The sequence below is a fragment of the Podarcis vaucheri genome, assembly GCF_965113315.1.
Source record: "Podarcis vaucheri genome assembly, chromosome: 1".
Taxonomy (NCBI): domain Eukaryota; kingdom Metazoa; phylum Chordata; class Lepidosauria; order Squamata; family Lacertidae; genus Podarcis; species Podarcis vaucheri.
The window spans coordinates 113,452,506-113,479,452 of record NC_138759.1 but is presented as its reverse complement, the minus strand read 5'-3'; the positions used below and the strand labels follow the sequence as shown (position 1 = coordinate 113,479,452).

General features: G+C 43.9%; 2 protein-coding genes and 1 long non-coding RNA gene across 5 annotated transcripts in view; 1 reads left to right on the top strand and 2 right to left on the bottom strand.

Annotated features, from left to right (window-relative positions):
- Positions 1-9,195, bottom strand: part of NOSTRIN (nitric oxide synthase trafficking) — a 31,813-nt gene extending 22,618 nt beyond the window's left edge. For both annotated transcript variants that reach the window (XM_082236874.1, XM_082236875.1), the window contains exons 1-2: positions 9,100-9,195; positions 4,185-4,270 (exon numbers count right to left, since the gene is read on the bottom strand). In XM_082236874.1, coding sequence (XP_082093000.1) covers positions 4,185-4,270; positions 9,100-9,126 — 113 coding nt within the window. In that variant the 5' untranslated portion in view covers positions 9,127-9,195. The remainder of the gene's footprint in view (positions 1-4,184; positions 4,271-9,099) is intronic.
- On the top strand, positions 7,676-14,475 carry LOC309540362. Its single transcript, XR_014223218.1, has 3 exons — positions 7,676-8,991; positions 9,193-9,336; positions 14,401-14,475. It is a non-coding gene; the product is annotated as an uncharacterized lncRNA (long non-coding RNA).
- Positions 10,810-26,947, bottom strand: part of CERS6 (ceramide synthase 6) — an 82,229-nt gene continuing 66,091 nt past the window's right edge. The window contains exons 8-11 of one of the 2 annotated variants that reach the window (XM_082236939.1): positions 25,633-25,739; positions 19,105-19,261; positions 17,968-17,991; positions 10,810-17,173 (exon numbers count right to left, since the gene is read on the bottom strand). In XM_082236939.1, coding sequence (XP_082093065.1) covers positions 17,012-17,173; positions 17,968-17,991; positions 19,105-19,261; positions 25,633-25,739 — 450 coding nt within the window. In that variant the 3' untranslated portion in view covers positions 10,810-17,011. The remainder of the gene's footprint in view (positions 17,174-17,967; positions 17,992-19,104; positions 19,262-25,632; positions 25,740-26,947) is intronic. The other variant, XM_082236940.1, reaches the window with a different exon arrangement.

The window sequence follows — 26,947 nt, the reverse complement described above, 5'->3', positions numbered from 1 at the left end:
TTTCCTGTGAAACAGCCTTCCCCTTTCTGCATAAGGAACATCCCAACCACCCGGCCATGAGTTCTAACTGCACAGAGACCTTGGGGGGACATTCTGCCACAAGGAGTTAGGAAATGTGTGTTGATATGTTTGCAGTGACCCAGTACCTGAGTTAATTAACACTTAATGTCCTGTCCACCCAGCCCTGTCCTTAATGAGATTACCCTCTGCGTTAAGAGCTAAGGTCCATATGAGGGACTCTTTCCTATAACTGGGCACCTCTCAGTCTGCACTGCATTTAAGTTATTTGGGATCATCCAGTAGACTGCTCCACACCACTCTTTTTCAAGGGTGCTGCTCCAACACTTCGGATGTCATCAGGAGCAAAATATCACCATCCCCACTCACTACTCTTGCCTCTTCCCCCTTCCCAGCCATGTCTGTTGCTTTTATTTTGGGTTTGTTGGGACTCTTGTGGGAGGCAAAAGCCAGTGTTGCTCCAGAAGCACAGGTCTTATATATATATATATATATATATATGCAGGTTTTGGTGTCTTCGGGTGTCTTCCCGTGTAAGAGTCGGGGTGTCTGTGCGACGTTTTGACGAGGTCTCACTCGTCATCTTCAGGCTGGTGCTTTCGGCTTCTTGTTACTGGAACAGAGCAGAATCTGGTGTTTGAGTTCCTATAAATACTGTTGAGGGGTGTGGTGTATAGCCTCCAACGTTCTGGGCAGAGAGGAAGTTCCTAGATTAGTGTGCCTTTTCTTCTTTTGTTCCTTAATTACTTGAGGGATATCTTGAGTGATTTCATGAGTGATATTCTGAATACCACTGGGTGGGTCATTAAGTGTAGATTAGTTGCTAAAGCTTTCGTGTCTTGACCTCTTGAGCTTGTGAAGAGTTTTTCTGAGAAGATGGCTGTGCTGCATTTAGTTGTGCTCTGGCTTGGCTTCGTGTATAGGGGCGAGCTGTGGTTTTGTGCCTTGTGCCAGCCAGATCTGTGTAGGGATTGCAGGGGGGTGCAGCATCCGGAGGTGCCACTATAGTTTGGCTACTGGATGGAGTCTGTAATATGTCTGTGGAGAGGGTCTGGGTTTGGGTCTGGTGTGGTTGATTGGTGACGGCGTTCTGTGTGCCTCTGGTTCTGGTGTCGGTTTTTGTGGGGAGGGCTAATTTCCAGATGTCTGGCAGGCGGGACGTGTCGTCACGCTTGTTCATGTTGTGAGGGTGTTTCTCTATCTCGATGGCTTCCATGATTATTCTCTTGTGGTGATGTTCCATGTTAAAGAGCAATTTGGAATCTGCAAAATTAATTTCGTGTCCTGTTTCTTTCATGTGTTGGAAAAGAGAGGAAGTTTTTTCTTCTTTTTTGACGGCATTCTTGTGTTCTGCGATACGTGCATTTATTCGTCTGTTTGTTTGTCCAATGTACGTGGCTGGGCAGACTTTGCAGGGTATTTCATAGACCCCTTGGTTTTCCAGCTGGATTTTGTCTTTTGGGTTTCTGAGGATATTGGCTATTTTTTGGTTGGTGCAGAAGGCTGTTTTGATATTGTGTTTATGGAGGATTTTGCTGATTTTGTCTGTAGTGCCCTTGATATAAGGAAGGAGGGCCATGCCATTGTTTTCTTCTGTGTCTTGGTTTTTGGGGGGTGTTTCTTTTTGGATTAGCTTCGTAACCCTGTTTTTCTGGTATCCATTGGCAAACCCTGCAAAGTCTGCCCAGCCACGTACATTGGACAAAGAAACAGACGAATAAATGCACGTATCGCAGAACACAAGAATGCCGTCAAAAAAGAAGAAAAAACTTCCTCTCTTTTCCAACACATGAAAGAAACAGGACACGAAATTAATTTTGCAGATTCCAAATTGCTCTTTAACATGGAACATCACCACAAGAGAATAATCATGGAAGCCATCGAGATAGAGAAACACCCTCACAACATGAACAAGCGTGACGGCACGTCCCGCCTGCCAGACATCTGGAAATTAGCCCTCCCCACAAAAACCGACACCAGAACCAGAGGCACACAGAACGCCGTCACCAATCAACCACACCAGACCCAAACCCAGACCCTCTCCACAGACATATTACAGACTCCATCCAGTAGCCAAACTATAGTGGCACCTCCGGATGCTGCACCCCCCTGCAATCCCTACACAGATCTGGCTGGCACAAGGCACAAAACCACAGCTCGCCCCTATACACGAAGCCAAGCCAGAGCACAACTAAATGCAGCACAGCCATCTTCTCAGAAAAACTCTTCACAAGCTCAAGAGGTCAAGACACGAAAGCTTTAGCAACTAATCTACACTTAATGACCCACCCAGTGGTATTCAGAATATCACTCATGAAATCACTCAAGATATCCCTCAAGTAATTAAGGAACAAAAGAAGAAAAGGCACACTAATCTAGGAACTTCCTCTCTGCCCAGAACGTTGGAGGCTATACACCACACCCCTCAACAGTATTTATAGGAACTCAAACACCAGATTCTGCTCTGTTCCAGTAACAAGAAGCCGAAAGCACCAGCCTGAAGATGACGAGTGAGACCTCGTCAAAACGTCGCACAGACACCCCGACTCTTACACGGGAAGACACCCGAAGACACCAAAACCTGCATTCCTGTACCCGTGAAAATCTACGAAAGCATATATATATATATATATATATATATATATATATATATATATATATAACCATATTTGCTGCATTCAAGGGAATCCACGGTAGAATTGGACTTTACACAATCTATGAAGGCTTGCATGCTTTGTTGTTGTTGTTGTTTAGTCGTTTAGTCGTGTCCAACTCTTCGTGACCCCATGGACCAGAGCACGCCAGGCACTTCTGTCTTCCACTGCCTCCTGCAGTTTGGTCAAACTCATGCTGGTAGCTTCGAGAACACTGTCCAACCATCTCGGCCTCTTTTGTCCCCTTCTCCTTGTGCCCTCCATCTTTCCCACATCAGGGTCTTTTCCAGGGAGTCTTCTCTTCTCATGAGGTGGCCAAAGTATTGGAGCCTCAGCTTCACAATGTCCTTCCAGTGAACACCGCGTTTCCGGACGGCCCTGGGCAGCCGGGCGGCGGATAACTGCTTCTTGCGCAGCCTTCCCTGCACAAGATGAGGTGATCCCCGACAGATGAGGTGATCAGGCACTCCCATTTCTTTAAGAACTTGCCATAGTTTGCTGTAGTTGACACAGTCAAAGGCTTTTGCATAGTCAATGAAGCAGTAGAAGATGTCTTTCTGGAACTCTCTAGCTTTCTCCATGATCCAGTGCATGTTTGCAATTTGGTCTCTGGTTCCTCTGCCTCTTCTAAATCCAGCTTGCACTTCTGGGAGTTCTCGGTCCACATACTGCTTGAGCCTTCCTTGTAGAATTTTAAGCATAACCTTGCATGCTTTAGGTCAAAGCAAAAAGTTCACACCTAACATTAAACTATGGTTTCGTGTCATGGGGATGAGCTGCAGCGAGCCTTGGGCTTGCAAACTCCTCACTCCCCACTTCTCACTGGGGTAGCTTGAAGGGGAACAGCAGCTTCTTCTGTTTTAGATTAACCACAGTTTAGGGTTTGGACAGCATGCTAAAGTCCTGTTAATATTAACAGTGGTTTGTTGAAACGTACTATGGCTTCATGCTGGCTTGTTTAAACAAACTATAATTATGGTTACCACAGTTTACCTGGTTCAGATGACATAGCAACCTGTGCTTAACCAAAAAGGGGGAAAGCTTTCAAATTCCTCTATGTGGCTGTCCTGAAGGAGGAGGCACATAAACCCAAGGTTCCCCTACACTACTTGTCTCAACCATGAAAAAACCATGGTTTAGGGTTACATCCCACTGAGCTCATCATCAGGCCAAAGGAAGAAAATCCACGTACTGTATATGCTACCTTGAAGCTGGTCCTTGCTATTAGACCTTTTCTCCACTCCCCTTCTTCACATTCCAGCAGCCACCCTAGTAATTACTGGATGAGCAAGTTATATTTCAAGTGGCATCAGACCAAGCCTTATAGAAACTGTTCAGACATGCAGGGAGGAAATGATAAGCAGCCTTGTATTATAGAAGTCTGTTCCGGAGAACAATAACTCTCTCCCCGCTCCCTCCGCCAGCACACACATACCATTTGGAGAAAATAATTTGCCATCTGAGCAAACAAGGGAGATTGAAGTCTACCAGGCTGAGGGGACACATACATACCTCTGCTGAAGAATAGACATGAGTTGCTTGCAGAAATTATCTCCATTTTTGGAAAATCTTTTCAGATCTTGATATGCCCTGTCATACTGAAAACACAAGATACAGACTTGTTTACAGGCTTTAAGGTTTGGGCAACATTTCAGGTCTGCACTCGTTCTGCCTGGCACACAGGAAAAGAAAAGAGTAGCAAGCAGGTGTGCAGCTTGTGCGGGAAGAGAATGAGTATTCGCAGTAGCAAAGGTTTTCTTTTCCTTTTCCATCACTGAAGGGGGCATGCAAAGTGATTGCATACTTTTAAGCCAGAAAACCAGCTGTTGATAATGTACAAGGTCCTTAGGTACTCCTGTATTATTACTATTACTGTTATCATTACTTAGACAACAGGTAGAAGTTCCTGGTGGGTGGATTGCAACGTCTCTCTGAAATCTAGCCAAAATCTCCACCCAACAGAAATGATATCCACACACAGGGAGGAGACCTTTACAAAATCAACAGAGTTTCTGTAGCACCCACACATCTGCACACCCTCTCTGGCATTGAGAGATCTCACACGGCTTAAATAGAACGATTCTCAGGGTTCGTTTTGTTTCCCATTCCCAATTCCATCACCCCATGCAAACATTGTGCCAAATCAAAGCCCATATGGAAGTGTTTCCATTATAACGCACTCACAGGTCTGAAAAAGAAATAATGGTGATAACCTGTGCTACTCTCCTTTCACATTAAAGGCCCTCCTCCTGCCAATTTGGGGAAAGGCCAGTGTATGGAGGGTGGATGGGGCTGTGGCTCAGTCTTAGCTTTGCATCCAGAAGATTCCATGGTCAGTCCCTGGCATTTCCAGGTAGGGCTAGAAGAAAGGACTCCTGCTGGAAGCCTTGAAAGCTCCTGTGTTATCAATCTTGAGTTAGAAGGACCCATGGGCCCAGTAGAAAGGAGCTTCCTATTTGGTGTGCTAGGTTTCCTCACTTGCACAAAGCATTCCTGGGAACTCCAGCTTGCTCATTCAGATCTCTCTGCGAGCCAATGCCCAGTTTGTGATTAGGCAAGTCACTATTTTGAAGAAGCTCCTCTGCAACGCGATGCTCCCCTTTCTCTTGGCAAGCCAGAAGTGGAAGGTCACTCTCCCAATGCTGCTATGCACTGCCTCCTTTAATATACTTTCACCGAGCATTTTAAAAAAGGAGGCTATCCACAAAAACGTGGCTGGAGATGCTCTCTGCCTCAGATGCAAGTGTTTTGCAAAGGGTGGAGGAGACGCAGGGAGGAAGGGGTCGGGATTTTGCAAGAAAAGGCTCTTTTTTTGTTCGAGGGAAGCACCGCACCTCCTGACATAGTCCTTTGTGAAAAGCATGCTCTGTGACAATTCAGCACAGACCCATTCATTATACCAGTAGAGTTCAACATTCGCAACCGTTACTGCATATAGCCTGCTATTTTATTATTATATTAATAGATCACTGGTTTCATTCAACATAGTGCTAAGGTGAACATTCCGGCAGTGTGAGGATTTTTCCTTGCATGACAGAACCATTTCCTTCCTGCAGTCCTGGCATTCCCGCTAAATGTGTTCTGGGTTCCCCCTCAACAAGCTTCCTCAGCAGATGTGGGGATGGCAAAGGGCATGCGCATAGTAAGAGGAGACGTGGGGAGAACATACCTTCCAACATTTCTCCAATGAAAATAGGGACGTCAATAATAATAATAATAATAATAATAATAATAATAATAATAATAAACCCTGCCCATCTGACTGGGTTGCCCCAGCCACTCTGGGCAGCTTCCAACATAAAAAAACCATAATAAAACAATTCAGAACTTCCTTCGACAGAGCTGCCTTCAGATGTCTTCTAAAGGTTGTATAGTTACTTATCTCCTTGGCTCAGGGTTCGCAAAACTGCATATCTCTTCCTACCCCCACCCCCAATGAATATAAAGGTAAAGGTAAAGGTACCCCTGCCCGAACGGGCCAGTCTTGACAGACTGTGGGGTTTGTGCGCCCATCTCACATCTATTGGCCGGGGGCCAGCGCTGTCCGGGGACACTTCCGGGTCACGTGGCCAGCGTGACATCGCTGCTCTGGCGAGCCAGCGCAGCACACGGAACGCCGTTTACTTTCCCGCTGGTAAGCGGTACCTATTTATCTACTTGCCCCCGGGGGTGCTTTCGAACTGCTAGGTGGGCAGGCGCTGGGACCGAGCAGCGGGAGCGCACCCCGCCGCGGGGATTTGAACCGCCGACCTTTCGATCGGCAAGCCCTAGGCGTTGAGGCTTTAGCCCACAGCGCCACCCGCGTCCCCCAATGAATATAGGGGCATCCTAAAGAAAAGCAGGACATTCTGGGATCAAATCAGAAACTGAGACGGCTTCTGTAAATCTGGGACTGTCCCTGGAAAATAGGGACACTTGGAGGGTCCCGGAGAATCGCCTTGGGCTCATCTTACATGCAGAAACTCATGAAGACAGTTTTCTGAGAATGGATGACCCATATGCCCATCAACCATACCATGCCACAATGAAATGTTTAAATATTTCTTTGATTGCCCTTGAATCTTCCTGCCACACTTGCCATCCTCTCCTGCCATGCCAGTGTGGTGCACCACACCCTTTGAGGACCAGTGTGCCAGCGCATAGAGTTTGTTGACCACCACCCTATATTAATTTTAGTATAGCTATGAGAAATACTGCACCATGCCTTTCCTCCCAAAGTGACCAAAGACAGAGCTAATGCCTGCTATAAAATATTATTATTGCTTTCATTAGTTACAATTGTCATGCTGGTAAAAGCCTACAACGAGGGATCTTTACCCTGCAATTGATTACTAGGCATTATGGTAGCATTTCTCTTTTCTAGAGATTTTTTAAAATAAAAATGTCAAACCCAAAGAAGATTTTGCAGAAGAAACTTCTGCTGGCTGGCTCCCAGTTCTCCTGCTGTGCAAGATGCAGCTTGCTAGAAGCAGCAGCCATATTAATATTTTATATCGGATGTTAAATCTTTGCAAGGCATCGGCACTCACTGACGAAGCTGAGCTGTACAAAACAACAGCACTTGGAGCAATCCCCCCCCCCCCGGCGTACACACATAATGGATGCACAGCAAGTCTGGAACTGCAAGCGGTCCTGCCATCTCTTAACAGAGGTAAAGGAAACAAAATGCTTGCTCGAATCCTTGGTAGATGTTGGAGGATCAACATGCGCAAGGCATCCAGTGGCCACGTGAACATTATCCCCAGGGTGGTGTGCGGTTAGCTGGTTTGTTTTTGAATGCAGCTGTACGGAAGTGCGGCTCTTGGGGGCGGGACTGGCCGCAGTGGGGAATTGTGCTCCTCTCCAGTGGTGTAGAATGGGGAGCACCGGGGCAGTTGCAAAATTGTTAAGGGTGCCAAATTTCAACACCCAGTGCTGCCTCAATAGAGCTTCCATTCCTGGGCTCCAGACAACGGATCAACTCTTCTCTTCTTAGCTCTGCAGCTGAGATCTCCCAGGTGATGTGGATGCCGTTGGGCAGTTGAATGTGCATGCATACTCCGTCTGTTTCCCTCCTTCCCACCCACCCCCTCAGCATGGCCCCGGGCTCAGGCACCCCACACTATGCCACTGCTCCTTTCTCTAATTGCATGCTGTGTTCCTGATCAAAACCATCCTCCCTGCGCAGTTTTCCTCCCCTCAATCTTCTGTTTAGTCAGGAGCAGATCCCATTGCGTTCCAGTGGGGCTCACTCCCAAGAAAGTGTGTTTACGATTGCAGCCCTGAACTTACAGTTATACATCTTGTCTATATCCCTGTGTCTCCCCAGACAGTTCAGAGGAGACAATTTCATGTGACTTTATGTCCTTATTTTTGATAATTCACGTTGATGGAGCATAGGGCCACTGATTCTCAGGGTCGTGTGTTCGAGCCCCATGTTAGGCAAAAAGACTCCTGCATTGCAGAGGGGTTGGACTAGATGGCCCTTGGGGTCCCTTCCAACTTAACAATTCTATTATTCTTCTTTCTCAGCTTCTCACATCCATTTTTGGATACCTCTTCTAAGTTCTCCCCAGTTTTCTGTTGCGTATTTATCCACCTTTCCCTTCAAACTAGCTTTTCCTCTAAGAAACGCCCCCGTTTTATCCTCACATCAGCCCTGCAAAGTAATGACTGGCTCACGGTAACCCAGCAAGATTCACAACCAAAGGATGATTTAAACTTGCTTCAGGGAAGTGTGTGTTACTTGGCCCACTTCTCTGTTCCAATCTACGTTACAGCTTCCGAACCAAACTCAAGGAAACCATTCAAATGATCAGGCATCACATATATGGCTTAAGCCTAACATCTGAGTAGAGATAATCAGCAACAGGAGGCCTTGGGGCCAAACGACAAGCTGCCTAGCTTTGCAAGAGGTGGGGTGGGGTGGGGGAGTTGTGGCTCTGGCAACATCACATGCCCACAATCCTCTCCCAGGGCAGGGTGGGGATGCAACAACCAATATATAAAATTGCCCTGCTGCAAAATAGCAGAAACAGCAACTTAACCCCACCCAGCAGCTCTCTCTGCCTTCCAGTTTCTAACCAGGATACGACGAGACTCCTGCCACCTTCGAAACTCAGTTAGGTCAGTCCAGCATCCTTGGCTACTCTTCCAGCTTTGCTAGGCCTCTGTCCAGAAAGCCAGTGCCACATCCGCGAGGCTGGGAAGAGGAATCTTGAAGAAGCAATTGGGGTGTATGCGTGTCACATTGCCAGCAAAGCACTTTGGAAGATCAATGTCACAGCTCAAGGGCAGGCAGAAAAATCAGTCCCTCTCTCCGATGTAGACCACCAGCCAGGTATTCTTCAGTGGCTGTGAATGATTTCATTGTGGCCCACAAGCCCCACATATACTAAGCTGAGAGAGAGAAGGGGGTGGGCTATGAATGAAATAAGAGGTTACTCACTGTGCAGCCTTCCAGTGGGTTCTTCATTCTGAACTGCCAGATTCTGTTCTCGTATTTCTGCCTCTGCCCTAACTTGTCCACTTGGAATTCTAGGAGGCTGAAAGTTCCATGGCAATCAAGCCGGTGTGTCAGCCAAGCAGCTAATTAAGGGACTAACCCTGCAGCTGATTTCATCCCAGCTACTTCCTGCTAATGCAAACAAGATCCACAGCCCCTCAAACGATCGCGTACAGCAAGGTGACCAACAACTGTTATGGACCCTTGCCTTGTTTTTCTGTTAATGCATTTACAAAATGTTTTGAAATTCTTTATGAATTAATTAATAATAAACCAGGCTTAACTTTTAGCAAATGTTTTGCTACTTGGGTTTGACTGGTCATCTGTACCACATTGTTAGGGTTGTCATACATCTGGAATTCCCAAGTGGAACTAGCAGCTGGGAGGAAGTTTGGGGAAATGGTGATTTTGAGATTGATTCCTAAGAAAAGCCCAACAACTTTGTGTTCCATTTCCCCAAAAAAGCTTAACAAATTTTGTGTCCTGAATTTTACTTATAGAAATACGGCAACCCTATAACTGCACGAATGGGACACAGTTGAGCTAGGGCCAGCTGCCTATCTTAGGCTGAACTACCTTGTACACCTGTTGTGTGGATCAAAGGGAATGAGGGTTTTTTTTGGGTGGGGACTCTCTAAGTGTGTTGAGAGAAGGGTGCTATCAACTTTTTTTTTTTTTTTTTGCTTTTTCTCTTGTTTCTTGAACATTAGGTCAAAGTCTCTCCCTCCAGCTCCAAAGCTTCTCACCCTGCCAAAACAAAAGATCAGTTTCGCCTTTCTGCAGAATGGGTGCAAGAATCACACAAGTTCCAGCCACGGGTGGATTTAAGGGGAAGAGTGTCTGCAACAGTGCCTGCTCTCATAGGAGAAACCTAGATTGCCACAGAGGGAGAATCAGGGCCAAGACATTTTTGCTGCCCGAGACAAAAAGCGAGAAAATAGCTTTTCTGCCACTGCCGCCGCCTCCACCACCACGACCGGAAGCGACAGGAGGCAGCCTGGGGATGCCCTGGTGCACTGAAGGCAGTGGGGGAGAAAAAAGGAGGTCAGAGAGGAGTGGGAAGTGGCGGCGGCAGCAGCCCTGTTCTTACCAGGTGACAACCATGAGTGACAAGCGAAAGAGGACCTGCTGTTCCATGTTCAGTTCCTGGCATCTCCAGGGTCTCAGGAAGCAGGGGATGTGAAAAGCTTTGGCCTTAGATGCCGGAGAGCAACTTCCCGTCGGAGTAGACCAGTGTTTTTCAACCTTTTTTGGGCAAAGGCACACTTGTTTCATGAAAAAAATCACGAGGCACACCACCACTGTGTGCGGAGAGGGAGATGTCAGAGCCCCCCTGCTCTCTAAGGGGAATCGGATGAGAGCGGACCGCCTGTCCGCTCTCATCCGATCCCATCCGATATGATCCCCACCCAGGATGGATGGAAAATAGGGTGGACACAGTCCGGCGCCCGCCTAGTGGGCGAAAATTTGACTTTAAAAAAAAATCTTTTGATTTTTTCAAATTTTCCCACGGCACACCAGGCAACATCTTGCGGCACACTAGTGTGCCACGGAACAGTGGTTGAAAAACACTGGAGTAGACAATGGGGAGATGTAAACAGACAAGTAGTATAAGGCTATGCACACACACTGCAAAGAAGGCAAGTAAAGAGGCCTAATACTTTAGTGTTTATTATGAAAGTGTTTTCAAATCAAAATTCACAATATTGATTGGATCCAAATATTCCAGGAAGGATTTTAATTTTTCATATTTAAAAGGGGGGAGGGGAGAAAAGAAACCCAGAAGCAAAATCCAAGGCTAAAACACAGTGCTGTATTTCTGACAGTGAAATATACCAGTAAGTTATAGTTCAAAGAGTTCCTCAAACTGTTGGATTGTCTTGAAAACACAGGTGGAAAATTGCACCATTTTGTCCTGACCTGACCTGCTGAAAGTAACCACCATGCAGAGCACACAAATGTGGCTACTGTTTTCAGTATTTAGAAATTTGCAGGGAAATAGAAAAACACTCTCTTGTGTATCAAACCAGTGTGTACCGTTCTTCTTTGAGAGGATTCTCATTACCAGTGGTCCTAGTCAACCTACACATCACTAAAGCCCTAGGCTAAAATTAAGGCCGAAATAAATACACATACCCCCTCCTGCCCTCCATTAAAGTAAGTGGAGGCTATTTCCTAAGTGTATAACTTTATACAAGCAGATCAGTTGCTTCAGTTTCTCTGTCATTACAACTGGAACTTCCTTGTAAGGAAAAATGTGCTAAGTAACTTTTCAATAAATAAACAAATAAATACCAAGACAACTATTTTTAAAAGGAGAAGCTAAAAAATATGGGCAGTTTTTAGCAACGTCCCAGTAGAATCCAAACAAACCAAATCACACTCAAGTCATGCCTAAGTGCAATCAGAGGATTTTTGAAGTTTTGATTTGTGATTTCAAGGCAACTCCATTTATTAAACACTGTGGGTTTTGAGTATTTTGGTCATTCTCACAGTGGCCTACAGAACTGTTGTAATTTTATTATTTGACAAGAGGATTCAGTAATGAATACGGGAGGAAATATAACACCAGGAAGCCTTTAAACAAAAATAAAAATAGAACAATTGGGAGGAGGGAGCAAATAAAGAAATCCCATCTTCTTCTCATTTGTGAGAATTACAGAAAGCCGAAATTAATAGTGTATGAGTTTGGGGAGATGAGAAATATGGACTTCAATAGCCCTATATTCAGAACCCTCTACCACACACTGCAAAAGGGAATGGCAGAAGAAGAATGTCGACCTGAACCACCAGAATACTGTGTAACCTATGCCTTAATATGTACAATGTAAAGACATTCAAAACAAGCTGGCATTGGGTTACACAACTATCTGCCCATAGTTTATTGCAAAATACAGCACGCTCACACCTATGCACGCACGCACGCAGGCACACACAATAATTTTATTGTTTGTTGCAACACGCTCCGTTCCAGTAGCAGAATGACTTGAAAGGAAAGGTGCATTAATTGATAAAAGAACCACCATGATCACTCCATGGCTTGATATTGTCACTTTTTTGATTATGTGTGAAGATTGGCAATTACCCTCCTTTCCCTACAGTCCCAAATCTAGGCTTTCGGGGTTTATATGCTCATTAGTTCCTTGCAAGTTACAACATGCCAGCCGTTAAGGAAGAAACCAGCTTCACTGAATGACAGCAGGAAGGGGGGAGAATGTGCTGTGCAAATGCTTCCTAGGGGAAGCTAAGATTTCTTTGCACACTGTTTCCTCTCGTTTAGCAACCCATCTGCAATATCTCCTCCATAAACAAACTCTGGGCTAGTTCACAGAGGGTACTGGCACGCAGACCCTGGAAGTGGCAGGGTACAGGGGGTGAGCTTGGGACTCATGTTCCTTTCTCTCCCTTGTATACAGCAGGGATAGCTGGCATGTTGCCCTACAGCTGTTGCTGCATTCCCCGTTCCCTTCAGCCCAGCATGGCCAGTCACCAGGGATGATGGGAAATGTAGTCCTGAAGCATCTCAAAGATACCACTCTTGGCAATTCTTGTATAGGGAGCTTAAATATCAGCTAGGGTTTAGACATGCAGTCATCTATGCAACCCCCACTGAAGTGTGCAGCCAAAAAAAAAAGGATGCACAGATAATGCACACAGGCCCAAGATCACATTCAAGGTTCTGCACGCAGAGGGGGGGAAAGCATAAATGAATCCCAGGCTGAACCCGCATCCTGCCAGATTTGCGGCCTACATGCCGGGTCTTCTGTGAACCAGGCCTCGGATATAAACATACACAAAGAGGTGGGTGGGAGAATGGAAAGTAACTGCCCAAGAAATGAAGTCATGTGTTGAACAAAGTCAAAAATGGCAACGAGCATACGTGTATATTTCTTTTTGGCATTTTTTAAATCTGACACTCTACAGTCGGGATGGAGAGTGCAAATCAAACCCCACACTTCCATCCTCAAGTGGATATATATGTTGAAGATACCTGGTCTTCACTCATTTGTCCCACTTTAAAAATATACATAAAAACACACTTTTTTGTTTTTTAAAAAAGTGTGTTTCATGCCAATACTTAACTGAGGAAATGCACACAATAATAGATCTTACTCCACTACCCCAAGAGCTGGCTAATAAAAAAGTTCAGTCTAGCTAATGGCTACTAACTTCCACACACCGTCTTTTCTTCATTTTTGTCGCTACGCTACACATTTCGGTCACTGCATCTTTTACTCTACTGCTAAAAGAGACCAAACCAAAGAGCTTTTTTTTTTCTTCTAACAAGAGCTTGTTTACACAAGACAATTTTGATAATACTAATCCAGGAAACTGAATACCGGTTTGTTTCTAGAAGGGCTTCCTGTGATTGATTACATGTTTTCTCTCTTCCTGGATCCAGTTGCACTTGGCATACACCATAGTGAGAGGCTAACGTTGAACCTACGGGCCTACAAAGCGTATTCTCCCTAATTTCAATCCATTTAAGTGAATGGGGAAGCCCTCTTTGCATCGACAGCATCAAAGCATCTAGATCCTTGGTGTTTAAGATTGAGCTGTAATGAAGCCATTTTGTAAGCCAGCTAACTTCACAGCGTGCTGTGTAACAGTTTTCTGGTTGCCTGAGGCAAGGTTCAGGAGCTTTCTTCCCCTTAACCTGATTACCGTGCATTTCACTGCAACAGTGTGAGCTTATAGAAGCTGATGATGGCAGCTGTTGGTTCTACATGCCCTCCAAAAGCAAAGCTTCCACATTCTGGGGAAACCAGACATCTGTCCAAAACTCCTGCCTAAGCAACGCCATAGAGCATTTTGAAAGTCCCAGCCTCCCAATCTGTGTTTGTTGTAAAACTAACCAAAAAACTGAATATAAACTATTGATGCATCCACTTTGCCTTACTATGACAGCGCTTCACATCCAATGCCCATGCAGATTCTCTTTATTCAAGTTCTATGCTGCACAGAGGACTCAAAACTGAGATGCACCGGATTATTAGTTATGAGAAACTTAAGAGCCAACCCACAATGACTCTTAAATGACAGCATGGAAAGAGAGATTCTAGTGGCAACTAATATTCAATATCCATAGCGCTTCTGATATTGTTTTATATCCCTCCACTCTAATATACTTCCTGTTCTTCAGCTCTCGAGTTACTTTTACAACATTCACTTTATGGGCACCCTTAATTTGTGTTTTGCATGTTGGCACATGTCACATAACCTTTTTTTTTTTGTATTTTGCAGAGAAACTGATTTTTCCACTGGGTCCTGATGGGCTGAAGTGACACTGTTGAAATATCAACACACGCAACATGAATGAACATAACACAGATATGGAATCTAACTTGTTGCGTCGAGATTTACGAGACCAATCCAGCACACCTCAACCCACTAGGGAACAGCTATTAACCCAAAACATGTTCTGTGGGGTTGGCTTCAAAAATGGCCGCATGAATTGTGATGAAAAATAACCTTTCCTCTGCAAAGAACAACCACCTTTCCATTCTCTCATGTATAGAATAAAGCCAGAGTATAATAAATACTGTATGGCTTGAGCAAATGTTAAGGGTGATTTGGTTGCCGGAGATGTGCAAAAAGGATTTATGGCTCAAAATAATTTCTGGTGGGAGGCAGGGCTCTTATGATTCCAAGCAATTGCTTATTGCTTCTTTCCATCTTTCCCTGCATGTAGTTCTTTGGCATACATGTTACCTCTGTGCCCAACACCAACAGAAAACAAAAATGGCACACAGAAAAGAGAAGTTGTCTCCTTTAGCCGAAACTGGCTTTACTAAGCACAGAAATAATGTGAAAGAAAAGTCGTTTTATCTAAGGATCTTATGGGAAACAAGGAAACCTCTACTGCAGAGAGATGAAGAGTGGGGGGAAGGATTTAACTCTTGTTATTCTTGCTGATTTCCTTTAAGAACATATCAATAGCTACAGGTAAATCTTTATCAGTAAATCAACAGGCTTAGAGTTACTGCCAGCTGTATTTCTCTAGTAATTAAGAAGAGCCTTGGATGCTTGTTGCTGATTCATACAGGGGTACATCTAGCCATCAGTTTTCCATGTTCCTGGGTTGCGCTCAATGGCGCCAACAGTTGCAAGTGTTGTGGGCTAAGAAAGAGAGAAAAGACTGCTATGAGACTCGTACAACCATCAAAGTTCCCTTGGGGACTCTTCTGTGGTGTGGCACAGGACGAGTATTAGGTAAACTGTCCTCTCACAAGTAAGTTGAGGAAGTGGGAAGAAACAGGGCACTCTCTTCTCTTAAAATCAGAGCCACCTAGCCACACCATCTACCAAGAACACAACCTCATACCAAGCAGAAGAACACAACCTCATACCAAGCAGGGTTGATGGACTGTGTCCTCGTTGAATCCCGAATGAACTGCCTAATATTTATTTTAAGTGTAGGCAAAAGCTTTCTAGCAGGCACTTAAAAGAAACCTCAGGCAGTAGAACAGGGATGGAAAACCTCTAGATGTTGTTGGACTCCATCAGCCCCAGCCAGAGCTGGCAAAGGTCAGGGATGATGTCCAACGATAATCAGAGCGCCCCAGGTTCCCCATCTGAGCAATAAGGCCTAATTGTCACAAGAAGTATGCGAGGAAGTATAACTGTGTCTGGACTGTACCACTTCAGGGCAAAAGGGGGTGGCACACGTGATTTAATGCAAACAATTCCCTGACTGACAGGAGAACGGCTTTAAGCTTGAACATCCTCAACCTATCCCATGACTTCTAGTTTCTATGCACATGGAATATATTTGTATGGCAAAAGTATTCAGTCAACTTAGTCCCCAATTGCTGTATACAATTGCTGTATACAACTTAGTCCCCAGTTGCTGGTACAGTCCAGACACAGGCTGCCAATGCACCATGCAGATATCTTCCCAATGTCTTGTATCTACTTTACTCCCAGTAAGCAATTCTTTTCTGCCTCTATTCTTCTTGTTGCTGGTTCTAAATATGATCCAAGTCCAACTTTTGTATACATGACTATGCGCTCAAGTAAGCATCTTTCCTCTGAAACTAAACAAAAGGCATCTCCATAAATTTTTAAAAATCAAACTGGGGGTTAAAACTGCAAGGCCGTAAGACTTGAGCTGTTCCTACCTGATGTAAACATAGTTTGGGCATTTGCACAAACAGTGAGCTTTGATCTAATTTGCCACCAATCTTGTAAAAGACAGCTAAAATCCCATCTTACAATAGTTTCATATGGACTGGCTCCATTACAGGCAGTTTAGAAATACTAATGCACCATTTTAAAACTCCTCTCTAGGGTGAGGGGAGCGACCACTGTGTTTGTAAAGTCAGCATCCTTCGGCACAAAAACAGCAAATTAAAACAAAAGCAACCTAGAACTAAAGAGGAACTTTTATAAAGGTTTGTTGTAATGCTAGATACTGGGCTAGAGAAATGAAGCACGGAAACGTACCTTAAAACTTGGCAATCCCTGGCCCTGATGTGAAGTCTGAAAGAGAATCTTGCTCCCTTTCATCCACAAGTCACCCCCAAATAAGATCTAAAATAAATAATCATCAAAGCCTACAGAAGAAAGTACTGCTCCCATCTGGTCATGTATATATAACTATATACATACAGCATGCCTACATAAAGAACATGGTGTGGCGCTGTCAATCACAAACAGGAAACACAGCAGTACGCTATCAGAAGCTTTAAATACTCCATGTGTTTTGTTTTTCTCTGATGTTGAGAAACAAAAAAGAATAAGGGAAGGAAGAAAAGACAAAACGAAACGAAAAACAAAACCCCGCATTCACAACCGATTGACTTCCAGTAGCAAACAGTTCGCCTTGTTCGTGTATTCGTGTTTAATCCAGGGATTAGTGTTCCTCGGCGGAGTTGCCCCCAGTGAGATACCCGTTTGTTCCGTTCGTTCCGCTCGTCCCATTGGTGGTGGCTGAGCTGTGGGAGGTCTTTGAATGAGGAGCTGTGGTGGGCTCTTCGTCTGAACTAGACTCAATGTCACTTCGGTCATCCTTCGCCTGCAAAAACAAAACAAAAAAACGGGTGTGAAAAAGGGGGAGGGGAGGTAACGTATTGGAGGTTATTTCATAACGGAAATTAAATCAACCCTCCCCTTGTTCACACACCCCAAATCCGAAGTTAAACATAACCTATCAAGCTTCTATCTAGCCTTTACTCTTAAAGCTTTTCATCTGTGTGCTTTCGAGTGTTGCACACAATAGTATGGTGGGGAATAACTGCGTCTGCCCTGTCTCATATAAAGTGAGGTTTTGTTGTTTTAACATTGAAGGAGGGCCACATGGGTGAGGGGACCTAAATCACCTTCCCCCCCCCGCCCCCATCTTATCTCCCTACATGCTATCGGTTCAAGCCTTTCTTCTTCCAGCCCAGCTCACTTCTGGTCTTGGAAGCAGGATGTGAGGAGGTAGAGAAAGGAAGTGGAGGTGCAGGGAGGTGGATTTGATATCCCGCCTTTCACTCCCCTTCAGGAGTCTCAAAGCGGCTAACAATCTCCTTTCCCTTCCTCCCCCACAACAAACACTCTGTGAGGTGAGTGGGGCTGGGAGACTTCAAAGAAGTGTGACTAGCCCAAGGTCATTTCCCATGTTTAAACAAACTGATACATATCTCTCTTTCACTCCTGAGAACATGCTCAATACCTTTGGGCTTGGAAGCCCTTAACAAGTGTGCATTTTAAGCAGAGTGGCTGTGCAGAAAGACAACCACTGAGGAAACAAGGAGAGAAGATGCAATAATAATAATAATAATGTTTGCGTGGCATGTGTGTTCATTTTCCCTCAGGGAAACTTACATGCAAAGGGTTCCACTTCCCAGCCTTCAAAGGCAGCAGAAAGAAAATAATTAAGAAGGTTAAGAAAGAAGACACATATTGTTTGGTGTTAAACAAGTGACTTCTGCTAGGACGGAAGAGAACAAAATGCAGTTCTGAGAGAACAGACAGAGAACTACCAGAATCACTGAAGGCTCAACTCCATTGAAGGCCACATTCTCTGACACAGTAGCACCCTGTTACTGTCTATACAGACTACAATGCAATACTATGGGGTTGCAGAGGAAGCTCTGAATTCCAGAGGCCTAGCGTGAAAGCTCAGGGCTGCTTTGCACATTGCAGTTTTAAGGTGTACCTATGGGTAGGGACGCGAGTGGCGCTGTGGTCTAAACCACAGAGGCTAGGGCTTGCCGATCGGAAGGTCGGCAGTTCAAATCCCCACGACGGGGTGAGCTCCCGTTGCTTGGTCCCAGCTCCTGCCAACCTAGCAGTTCGAAAGCACGTCAAAGTGCAAGTAGATAAATAGGAACCACTCCGGCGGGAAGGTAAACGGCGTTTCCGTGCGCTGCTCTGGTTCGCCAGAAGTGGCTTAGTCATGCTGGCCACATGACCTGGAAGCTGTACACCGGCTCCCTCGGCGAGTAAAGCGAGATGAGCGCCGCAACCCTAATGGTCAGGGGTCCCTTTACCTTTACGAAACCCTTTAGAAAAAATGCAATGTATGGAAGCAAGCAAACCCATGTTTGCAAGTGCATAGATCATACAAATGTGTTTGCCAGTGAACTGGAACTGATAGCAGCTTCCGGACAAGTTTACCTTTGAAGTGGAAGATGCAAATTTCCTGCCAATATCATGTGTTTGTGGCCTTGAGAAGTATAGCAAACAGCTTCTCTGGTTACAGTAAACAAGTTCCATAGATGAGCCAAGGTAAGCCTAAGTGGAACAGCTGCCCTGAATCAGCAGCCCATGCTCAATTCAACTGAATGCTCAGACAGTCAATATTAAACATCCAGTTTCAAGACCTGATGTGTCTTCTGGAAGGGAGCGACAAGTTTTTGCCATGGATTGATAAAGTCAAGTGACTTGAGGGAACTGTGCTAGTTGGGAAAAAAACATTACACACTAGAAAGCAGAAGACAGTTTTTGTTTTTTCCTTACCTTGCCTTTCAAAATTGCTTTATAGGCAGCCTTTACTATTAGATAGGACCAAAAACAGTGGAGAACTTGAAGTACCAGAAGTAAAATGATAAAGATCGTCAAGGAAGGAAAGCCACCAACTGCTTCGGGCAGTTCAAATATTGCTGTGTTCAATACCCTGGAGAAAAGAGAAAATGGCAAGTCAATATAAAACAAGAGAGAGATGGTTCATTTCTCAACAATGCTTCCCACCCCTACTGGTGTCATTTTGAATGTAATATCAGAGCATGAAAACTGGTCACTCAATGATCTCCAATATGAACAAGCTCTGGAATGCTTTAAAATCAATACATCTGCATCATGGCTTCCCAAAGTGGTTGATACTGACCTCCTGGGGTCAGTGGAACTGTGCATGAGGTGAATAAAGACTCTGGGGTCAATAGGGGGTCAAAAAGGGACTGGGATTTAAAATAGGTTTGTGAGACTGGGGGGTGGGGGGAATAATTAGGAACTATGAGTTTCAGAAATAAAAGGCATGCGCTTCCTTTGCCAATGAGGAGCCTCTGTATTTAATAAGATGCCTCCACAACACAACAGTACTCTCAGACCACACTGTTTCGTTGCTAAAAGAAACTGTATACAGGTGCAGAGTTTCACCTTTTAAACAATTATTTTTATAGCATCAAAGTAATAATTCCAACACCTCCCACAAAGATATAAAAAGGAAGCTGTCATCTGGAAAACTTCAAGCTTTTATTGAGCTACAACCCCACCTGCTGCCCCGACTTATTCATGTGCTTGTTAAAAGCCGTAATTCTCATTAGAATGCTATTATTTTCACTCGTTTTACTTCCTTACTCCTTACATGTTATGATTCCTAGTAATGGTTACTAATGACTGATAAGTGTTGATTGCATATTATTTCTTGACTTTATTTCATTTACATCCCTAAGAATTTGGGTCAGTGTCAATGACACCTTTATAAGCTCATCAATGGGTCAAAATGAGCCCTGAAATTTGAGAAACCCTGTTTCATGGGAGGCAAGTCTACACACTGCTTTGCTTTCCCAGTGACTCCCATTGTATTTTATTTATGTTCCTCCTTTCTTCTATGATGGAACTCAAGGTGAGCTTCCAAGGCAGTCTTCCCAAACAAGACACTCACCTTAGCCATCTCTGCTTATTTATTCGTTGTTTCACCTCTGAATTATCAACCCGGGACATTCAATCTGAATGAACTAATGTATTCATCTAAAATGCTTACCAGTGCTGTTTCCATTGGACTGGTTCCTGCATATTAAAAGCCCTGCATCAACGCTAGCATATCATGTGACTTGAAGTAGTACTGATCAGTTCCCGTAATCTCATTTTGGTGTGAATGATATATGACCCGTTGAATCCCCAAATGGACTAATCAATAATTAACAGAACATCAGCATATTGAAGATTGTACAAGCTATTCTAGGGCTCAACTGATATCAAGTTATCTAATAGAAAAATGAATGATGACTAGCAACCCTATTGTTTTATAATCTTCCAACTTTTTGTGAGGTGGGAGAGACATAGATGTATATATTGGTGAACTGGTATATGAAATGTGCGTGTTTCATATTACATTCTTCTCTCCCACCCCCACTCTGCATTCTTACCTAATGAATAAACCACCACTCTGATTTGATGCTTTTGACTATTATTCCAGTGGACTGAATCATAATAGAAACTAGTTTAGGTAGTTAGACAAAGATTGCTAGTGCTGCTGACACTCCATGACACTTAGACTAATCCATTTTATGACCCTGGGCTATGCTAATAATACTGTTATAAGCATTTGATTACTTAGTTTTAAAGGAAATTTAAATACACTATATAAAATGAAATGTTTATTTTTTGTAATAAATCATTGTTGTTCAATGATAAAGACACACCTGGCTCTCATAGGTTCTGCAGTAAACATTTAGTAAGTTTGACTAAAGGGGGGGGGGACTAATATGGATGATAGCTCACTGAATTAATATTTTCTACAGGGGTTGGGCTTTTGCAGCAAATATAACAGAGAGCTTTGTGGCATCTTAAAGACCAAGAGATTTATAATTCCATGAAAGCTTATGTCATAATAAATTGGTATTTATTGATATACAAGACTCTTGGCTGAATTACAGATGTAGTAGACTGAATTTAACCACTAGATGGCATGTTTAGCAAGTTAACGTCAACTGTTTATATGGCATTGGGCTTGTGTCAGTGAATCTTCCGACATACATTGGCTTGGAATGCCGTGCTGTTCTGCAAACTTTTGTGGTGGAAAACTAACATAATCAGTATGGCTGGGTTTAAGCCTCACACTTGGGATGGTTGACAACTGGGGCCAGAGGCAATTAAAGTAAAGGTGCCAAGATAACTTCAGATGAAAGATGGAGAATGAGACTCATGGTAAAAAACAACAACACTCAAGTTAATCAGACAAAAGGCTCTGAAGAATCTTCTCAGTGCTTAATTTGGAGGGGGGGATGTATTCATTTACTGATTTTTGTATGTTCTTTGGGTAGTTCACAGAACAAAGAAGCCAAAAAAATGTGAGAAAGTAGCTAGGACCTGAAATGCAGAAACATCAAGTTACAGTGGGTGGTATACAAACAAGTTGAAGGGTAGGACTTGACCACAGTTATCAAACAAAGCCAATGGCTTGGCAGGGATTTGAACCAGTTTCCCATTGTCCTAATCCAGGTGGTTTGCAACTCACGACTTGGGAAATACTGACCTATAGGAACCCTGGACTGGCTACAGAGGAGTTAAGACCAGCTCCAATAAAAAAAACTGTGCATTTGGAAAAAGTTGGCATTATTCCGTTCTAAATTGATGAGAATCTGTTAGTATTATTACTTAATTTATACGCCGCTTAATGCAAAAAAAAAAAAAAAACAGATTTCCAAGAGGCTTCTGAAGTATAAAAACCATGTTTCAAAAATATCACTAAAATGCGCACTAAAACAATCCCACATAAACATCCATACTGTCATCTAGACAGAGAAGAAGATTATCAGTTGGAAAGCAGAGCCTTTCCTGACCTGCCTATTTCTCTTAGCTAACTAAGACAAAAGAGTTTATCATTCATAGCCTTGAAACAGGGATACACCTGCACATGTGTGGATGAGGTTAGCAATGGGGCTAGACAGTCCAGAAGTATGGCCTAGTAGTGGTGGGGGCAGGAGGCAGACCAATATAATTCAGACTCACAAATATGCCACAATGGGAATGGAGAGTGGCTGATGAAAGTTAGAAAACAGCAATAGGAAAACACGAAGAGTCTTCCAGCTTAAAGTATTTAACATTTCCTACGTAAGTTATCTGTGCACTCCTTGACTGAGCTAGAAGAAATCTTTCTAAACTTTTACCGCTGCAGTAACTACACAAGCCATTAACTGCACATTGCTATGGATTCTTCGCTCTCAATGGTCAGTGCACTTGCGTATTACTGATGACATTTCTCTGTTCTCTTCTGCAAAAACACGCAGAAGTGTTAAGTCAACTACAGCAATCTAAAACTAAAGCGCACACACGAACTGGCTTTCGGGTTCGCTTCTCTGTTCCTGCAGCAAGTCTGAAAGTATTTGACACAAGTACTTGCAAAATGTATGCCACAAAAGAAAGCTAACTGACAAACGCATCCTTTCATCATTTTTCAGTATGAGAGAAATTAGTTTAAGCTTAATTATCCAGCTGGACTATGCATCTGAATAGGCATTTGTAAAATTTATATGCCACTAACCTGCTCACAGGGGCTATTATAGCAGCCTGCAATAAAATTTTCTTTTGCGTTGATATGCCAGTATTTATTCCTAAACAAGCCAAAAGAGAATTTCCCAGAAAGATGGCTTTTAAACAAAGGAGAAAGATGAGGTGACAAAATGGGAACGTCCTTAGCAACTGCACAACATATACAATTTGAAGCATTAATCATTAAAATAGTGGTGCCTTCTGTTTTAGCATTCTCCACAGAAATTTAAAGTAATGACCACCTCTGAATTTCACATACTGGACAGGGTTCTATTAATTCTTATCTGCTGAAAACTAAGGGGTATATTTAGCCATCTTTTTGCATTAATTTAAAATGCATTTTTAAACCACCCCAGACATTGGATACTAGACTTACTTAAATTTAGCCCAGAAAAATAATTAATGGTGCTTCCTTAGTTTCCCCATACTCTTTAAAAATTAGTACAGTCATACCTGGGAAGTCGAACGGAATCTATTCCAGAAGTCTGTTCGACTTCCAAAACGTTCGTAAACCAAAGCGAGGCTTCCGATTGGCTGCAGGAAGCTCCTTTGGAATTGCACAAGGAAAAAAAGAAAAGAAAACCTGCCTCTACAGGGGGAGGTCATATGTAAACAAGCAGATTTTTGCAATATCTTCCTACCAAACCATTAAAAGAAGGTTTTTTAAAATTCATGCAAATGTTCAAGGATGCACGTGAATAAACTAACACTACCAAAAAGCAGTGGAAGTAACTATTGTACAGATTTCCTGGCTTATTTATTAAATCCATCTTCCTGATACCATTAAACTAGGCCAAAGCCACAGAATTGATAATGATTACATGAAATTTGTGCTCTATTGTTCCATGCTGTTGCTGCAGAGCCAGCTGGTCAGCTGAAGGCCCCCCAAACCACCTTTTGCGGTGCTCTGTTCACATGGACCGGATTAGCAATGCAACTATGATGACTTAACCAAAACAGGGTTGTTTCAACCCGATTTTGTTTGTCCTGTAGGGGCTTTTGGGGACCTTCTCTAGGAAGAGCGGAAGAGTTAACAGAGGATCCTGCACAAACACTGACAGATGAAGAGCTTGAGGAGCTGGTGAAACCATGCGCAGAAAGCGACAGTAAATAAGATGGTGATGTTGAGCACGAGGCAGCAAGCTGGGACCTGTAAAAATATTCCGAACTCTTCCGTGCAATTAAGCACATGAACAATATGACTTATATCACGGAACTGCCACCAGCTCAGAGGCAAAAGGGCAGTTGTGTTATAGGGAACCTCCAAAAATCTTGCGAAGCAGCTCCTCCTCCAGTGAGAAGGAAAACCCCACCTCCAGTGGAGAGGAGGTGGTGGGACCAGTGGATGCTAGGGAGAGCCTCAACGCCGAGGCTGAGCAAACCGGAGAGGAGGGAAGCACCCTTTTGCCAGCGCCCACTCTGCGCAGTAGGTTTCGGTGCAAGGAGGGGAGGAGAAGGCTGGGGGTCACGCGACTGTTATGCTGGGGGGGGGGGTTACAAGGTCTGCCCACTCCCAGATTCTGCTAGCGATTGAGCCGGACATGAACTTACGACGCTCTTCACTGTAAATAGTTTGCACTAAGAATAAAGCCTGGAAAAGGCAGGTCGGAGTCTTGCCTGTTTGCTCTCGAGCAACCACATCAGCACCTGACAATTTATGACTACGATCCCTCCATAAAACATACCCTGGATTACACTATGGGATTACAGACACCTCAGAGAGAGATGTTTGAAGAGGCAACAGTGGCAGGAGTGATCCTGTGAGCAAGCATTGCTGTAGGTGGTAACAATTAGCCCTCAAAGTGGGAGCATGTGATTGGGCTGGCTGGTTGCCAGAATTGATTGATTAGTAGCTTGGAGAGAGGACTCAGGAAAGCGCCCCCCTCCTTGACAATGCTGGGCTGTTAAAATTTTTTTTAATGGCTTCTTACAGGTTTTCCTTGCATTACGTGTTTGTGTGTAGCTCCCAGGAACTGACCCCATGTGTAAGTTGCAGGCTTATTGTACTTGAACTTTATTTATGGTGCACAACACGAAATGCACAGTTTAGTTGTCTACAGACTCAGATCACATTATATCATATTCCGTGGGTTCCACTATGAGATAAGCTGATTCTTTAGTGGTCCTGCCAAACTAATTCAGTATGAGAAGCAGCAGTACATAAGAAAAGCAACCATAGCCCTTGAGAATGACAGGGAAGGGGCCCTAGAGCAGCAGTTCCCCAACTCATTTGGCCTAACACTCCCTTTTTTTTGGGGGGGGGAGATACTCAGTGCCCTCCCTGAAATCCTTTAAGTGAACAAGCAGAAGGGTGTAGTCACAAATTTGCATTCTTTTATGTATCTCTGTTTCTACCTATGCCCCACAACACAGTAAAAGAAAGATGCTGTTGTAAATAGGCAGGCAAACTGTAACCCAGTTTCCAAGCCTGGGTGAAGCCCAAAAGGGTTTACCCAAGCCTGGGAAAGTGGGGTCCAAGGGAGACCCAACGACGCCTGACCTGCCAGTAAGCATCATTCCACAACAGATGAAACATGTACGAATGGCTTCCCAAAATTTTCTTATCTTCTTTCTTTATGCTTCCACTGCCCCCTTATTTTTATCCAACGAGCCCCATTGCACCTGAGGCTACTATCGCCTCCCCCTTGATCGTTCCAGCATCCCCCAGGGGGCGGCATTGGCCACCTTGGGAAATGCTGCCCTAGAGGCAGGATGTGCTCTATCTAACCAGACTTAGAACCCCTGTAGTTCCATGGAAGCAGCAGATTTACTCACCATAAAGGATACAATCCAAGCCTTGTAATCATGAAAATGACAGCAAACGAGAGGAAGAGGAAATCACACAACTTTTGACACTTGCAGTAGTTTGCCATTTTGGCTGCCTATAACGAGGAAGGAACACGGGTTATTTCCTTAATAAAGTTACGTCTAAAATAATTATTGCACACAGTACCAGACAGTTAATATTCAAATGATGCATAGCATATCAGTGTGAACTCTTTAGCGCCCTTACCTCTTCTACTGATGATGCTTCACACAGCGGCCTCATTTGCATATCACACTAAACCAAACCATGGCTTAGTGTAATCACACAACTGTGCAGGTTCTGGGAGAGGAGATTATGGCTGCCTCGTTCTCCCTGGTTGTTTTGTGGAGCCAAGTCATTGCTTGGCTTCATGAGTCACCCAAACACAGGCTTGCAGTTTAGCTCTCTCCAGACCAACCCAAAGTGGTAATCATGGTTTACTACTCATGGTCTCAGTACAGGAGAGTTAAAAGAACCCCCAAAAGCCTTCTTTTCTGTGTGTTTTTTAAAAATAAAAATCAGAAAAACCTGGGGCAAATAAAAATTCAAACAATACTAAAAGCAGCAATAAAAAAGACAGGCGTTAAGGGTGCAATTCTATATACATTTACATTGGAATAAATTCCATCAAGCAATATGAGATAACCTTCTTACCAAACATGGCATGAATAGGACTGTGCTGCAGAACACAGCAGAAACAGATTTTTGAGAACTCACATTAAAAGCGATTGGGTATTCCATAGACTTGCCTGTCACGTCTCATGTGTACAAGGGACAGAAAGCAAGAGCTCTGCAGCTCACCTTGAGTGCCATGCAGGCTCACATGGGAAAAGGCAGTTCTGGAGGTAGCCTGGCCCCAAGGCTAAAACCAGCACTTTAAATTGATCCCAGAAACAAACAGGCAGCAATGAAGATGAGGAACATGGCTAGACTAATAAGCTCCAATCTTTGGACCCTAGTCTGGCTGCCACATTTTGGACTAACTAGGACACGAATAACTGAGGCCAGGTGTGTTTTCAAGGGAGGAGGCAACAGCAGGTAAATCATTCAAAGCTGATGAAAGGAAGTCTTCACTGCTGCCTGTATACCCAAGGCGCAAATAATGTCTCTGCACTGCGCACCTGCCCTTTCAGGGGTAAATATAACCATTGTCTGCAACAGGCATTATATATACACCCAGGTCTCCCAGAATAAAAGTGATGCTAGTTATATAGACCTTTGTTATGATTCAGCAACTACATAGTATGAAAAAGCATTGCCGTAGTCAGTTAAAATGTGGAGATT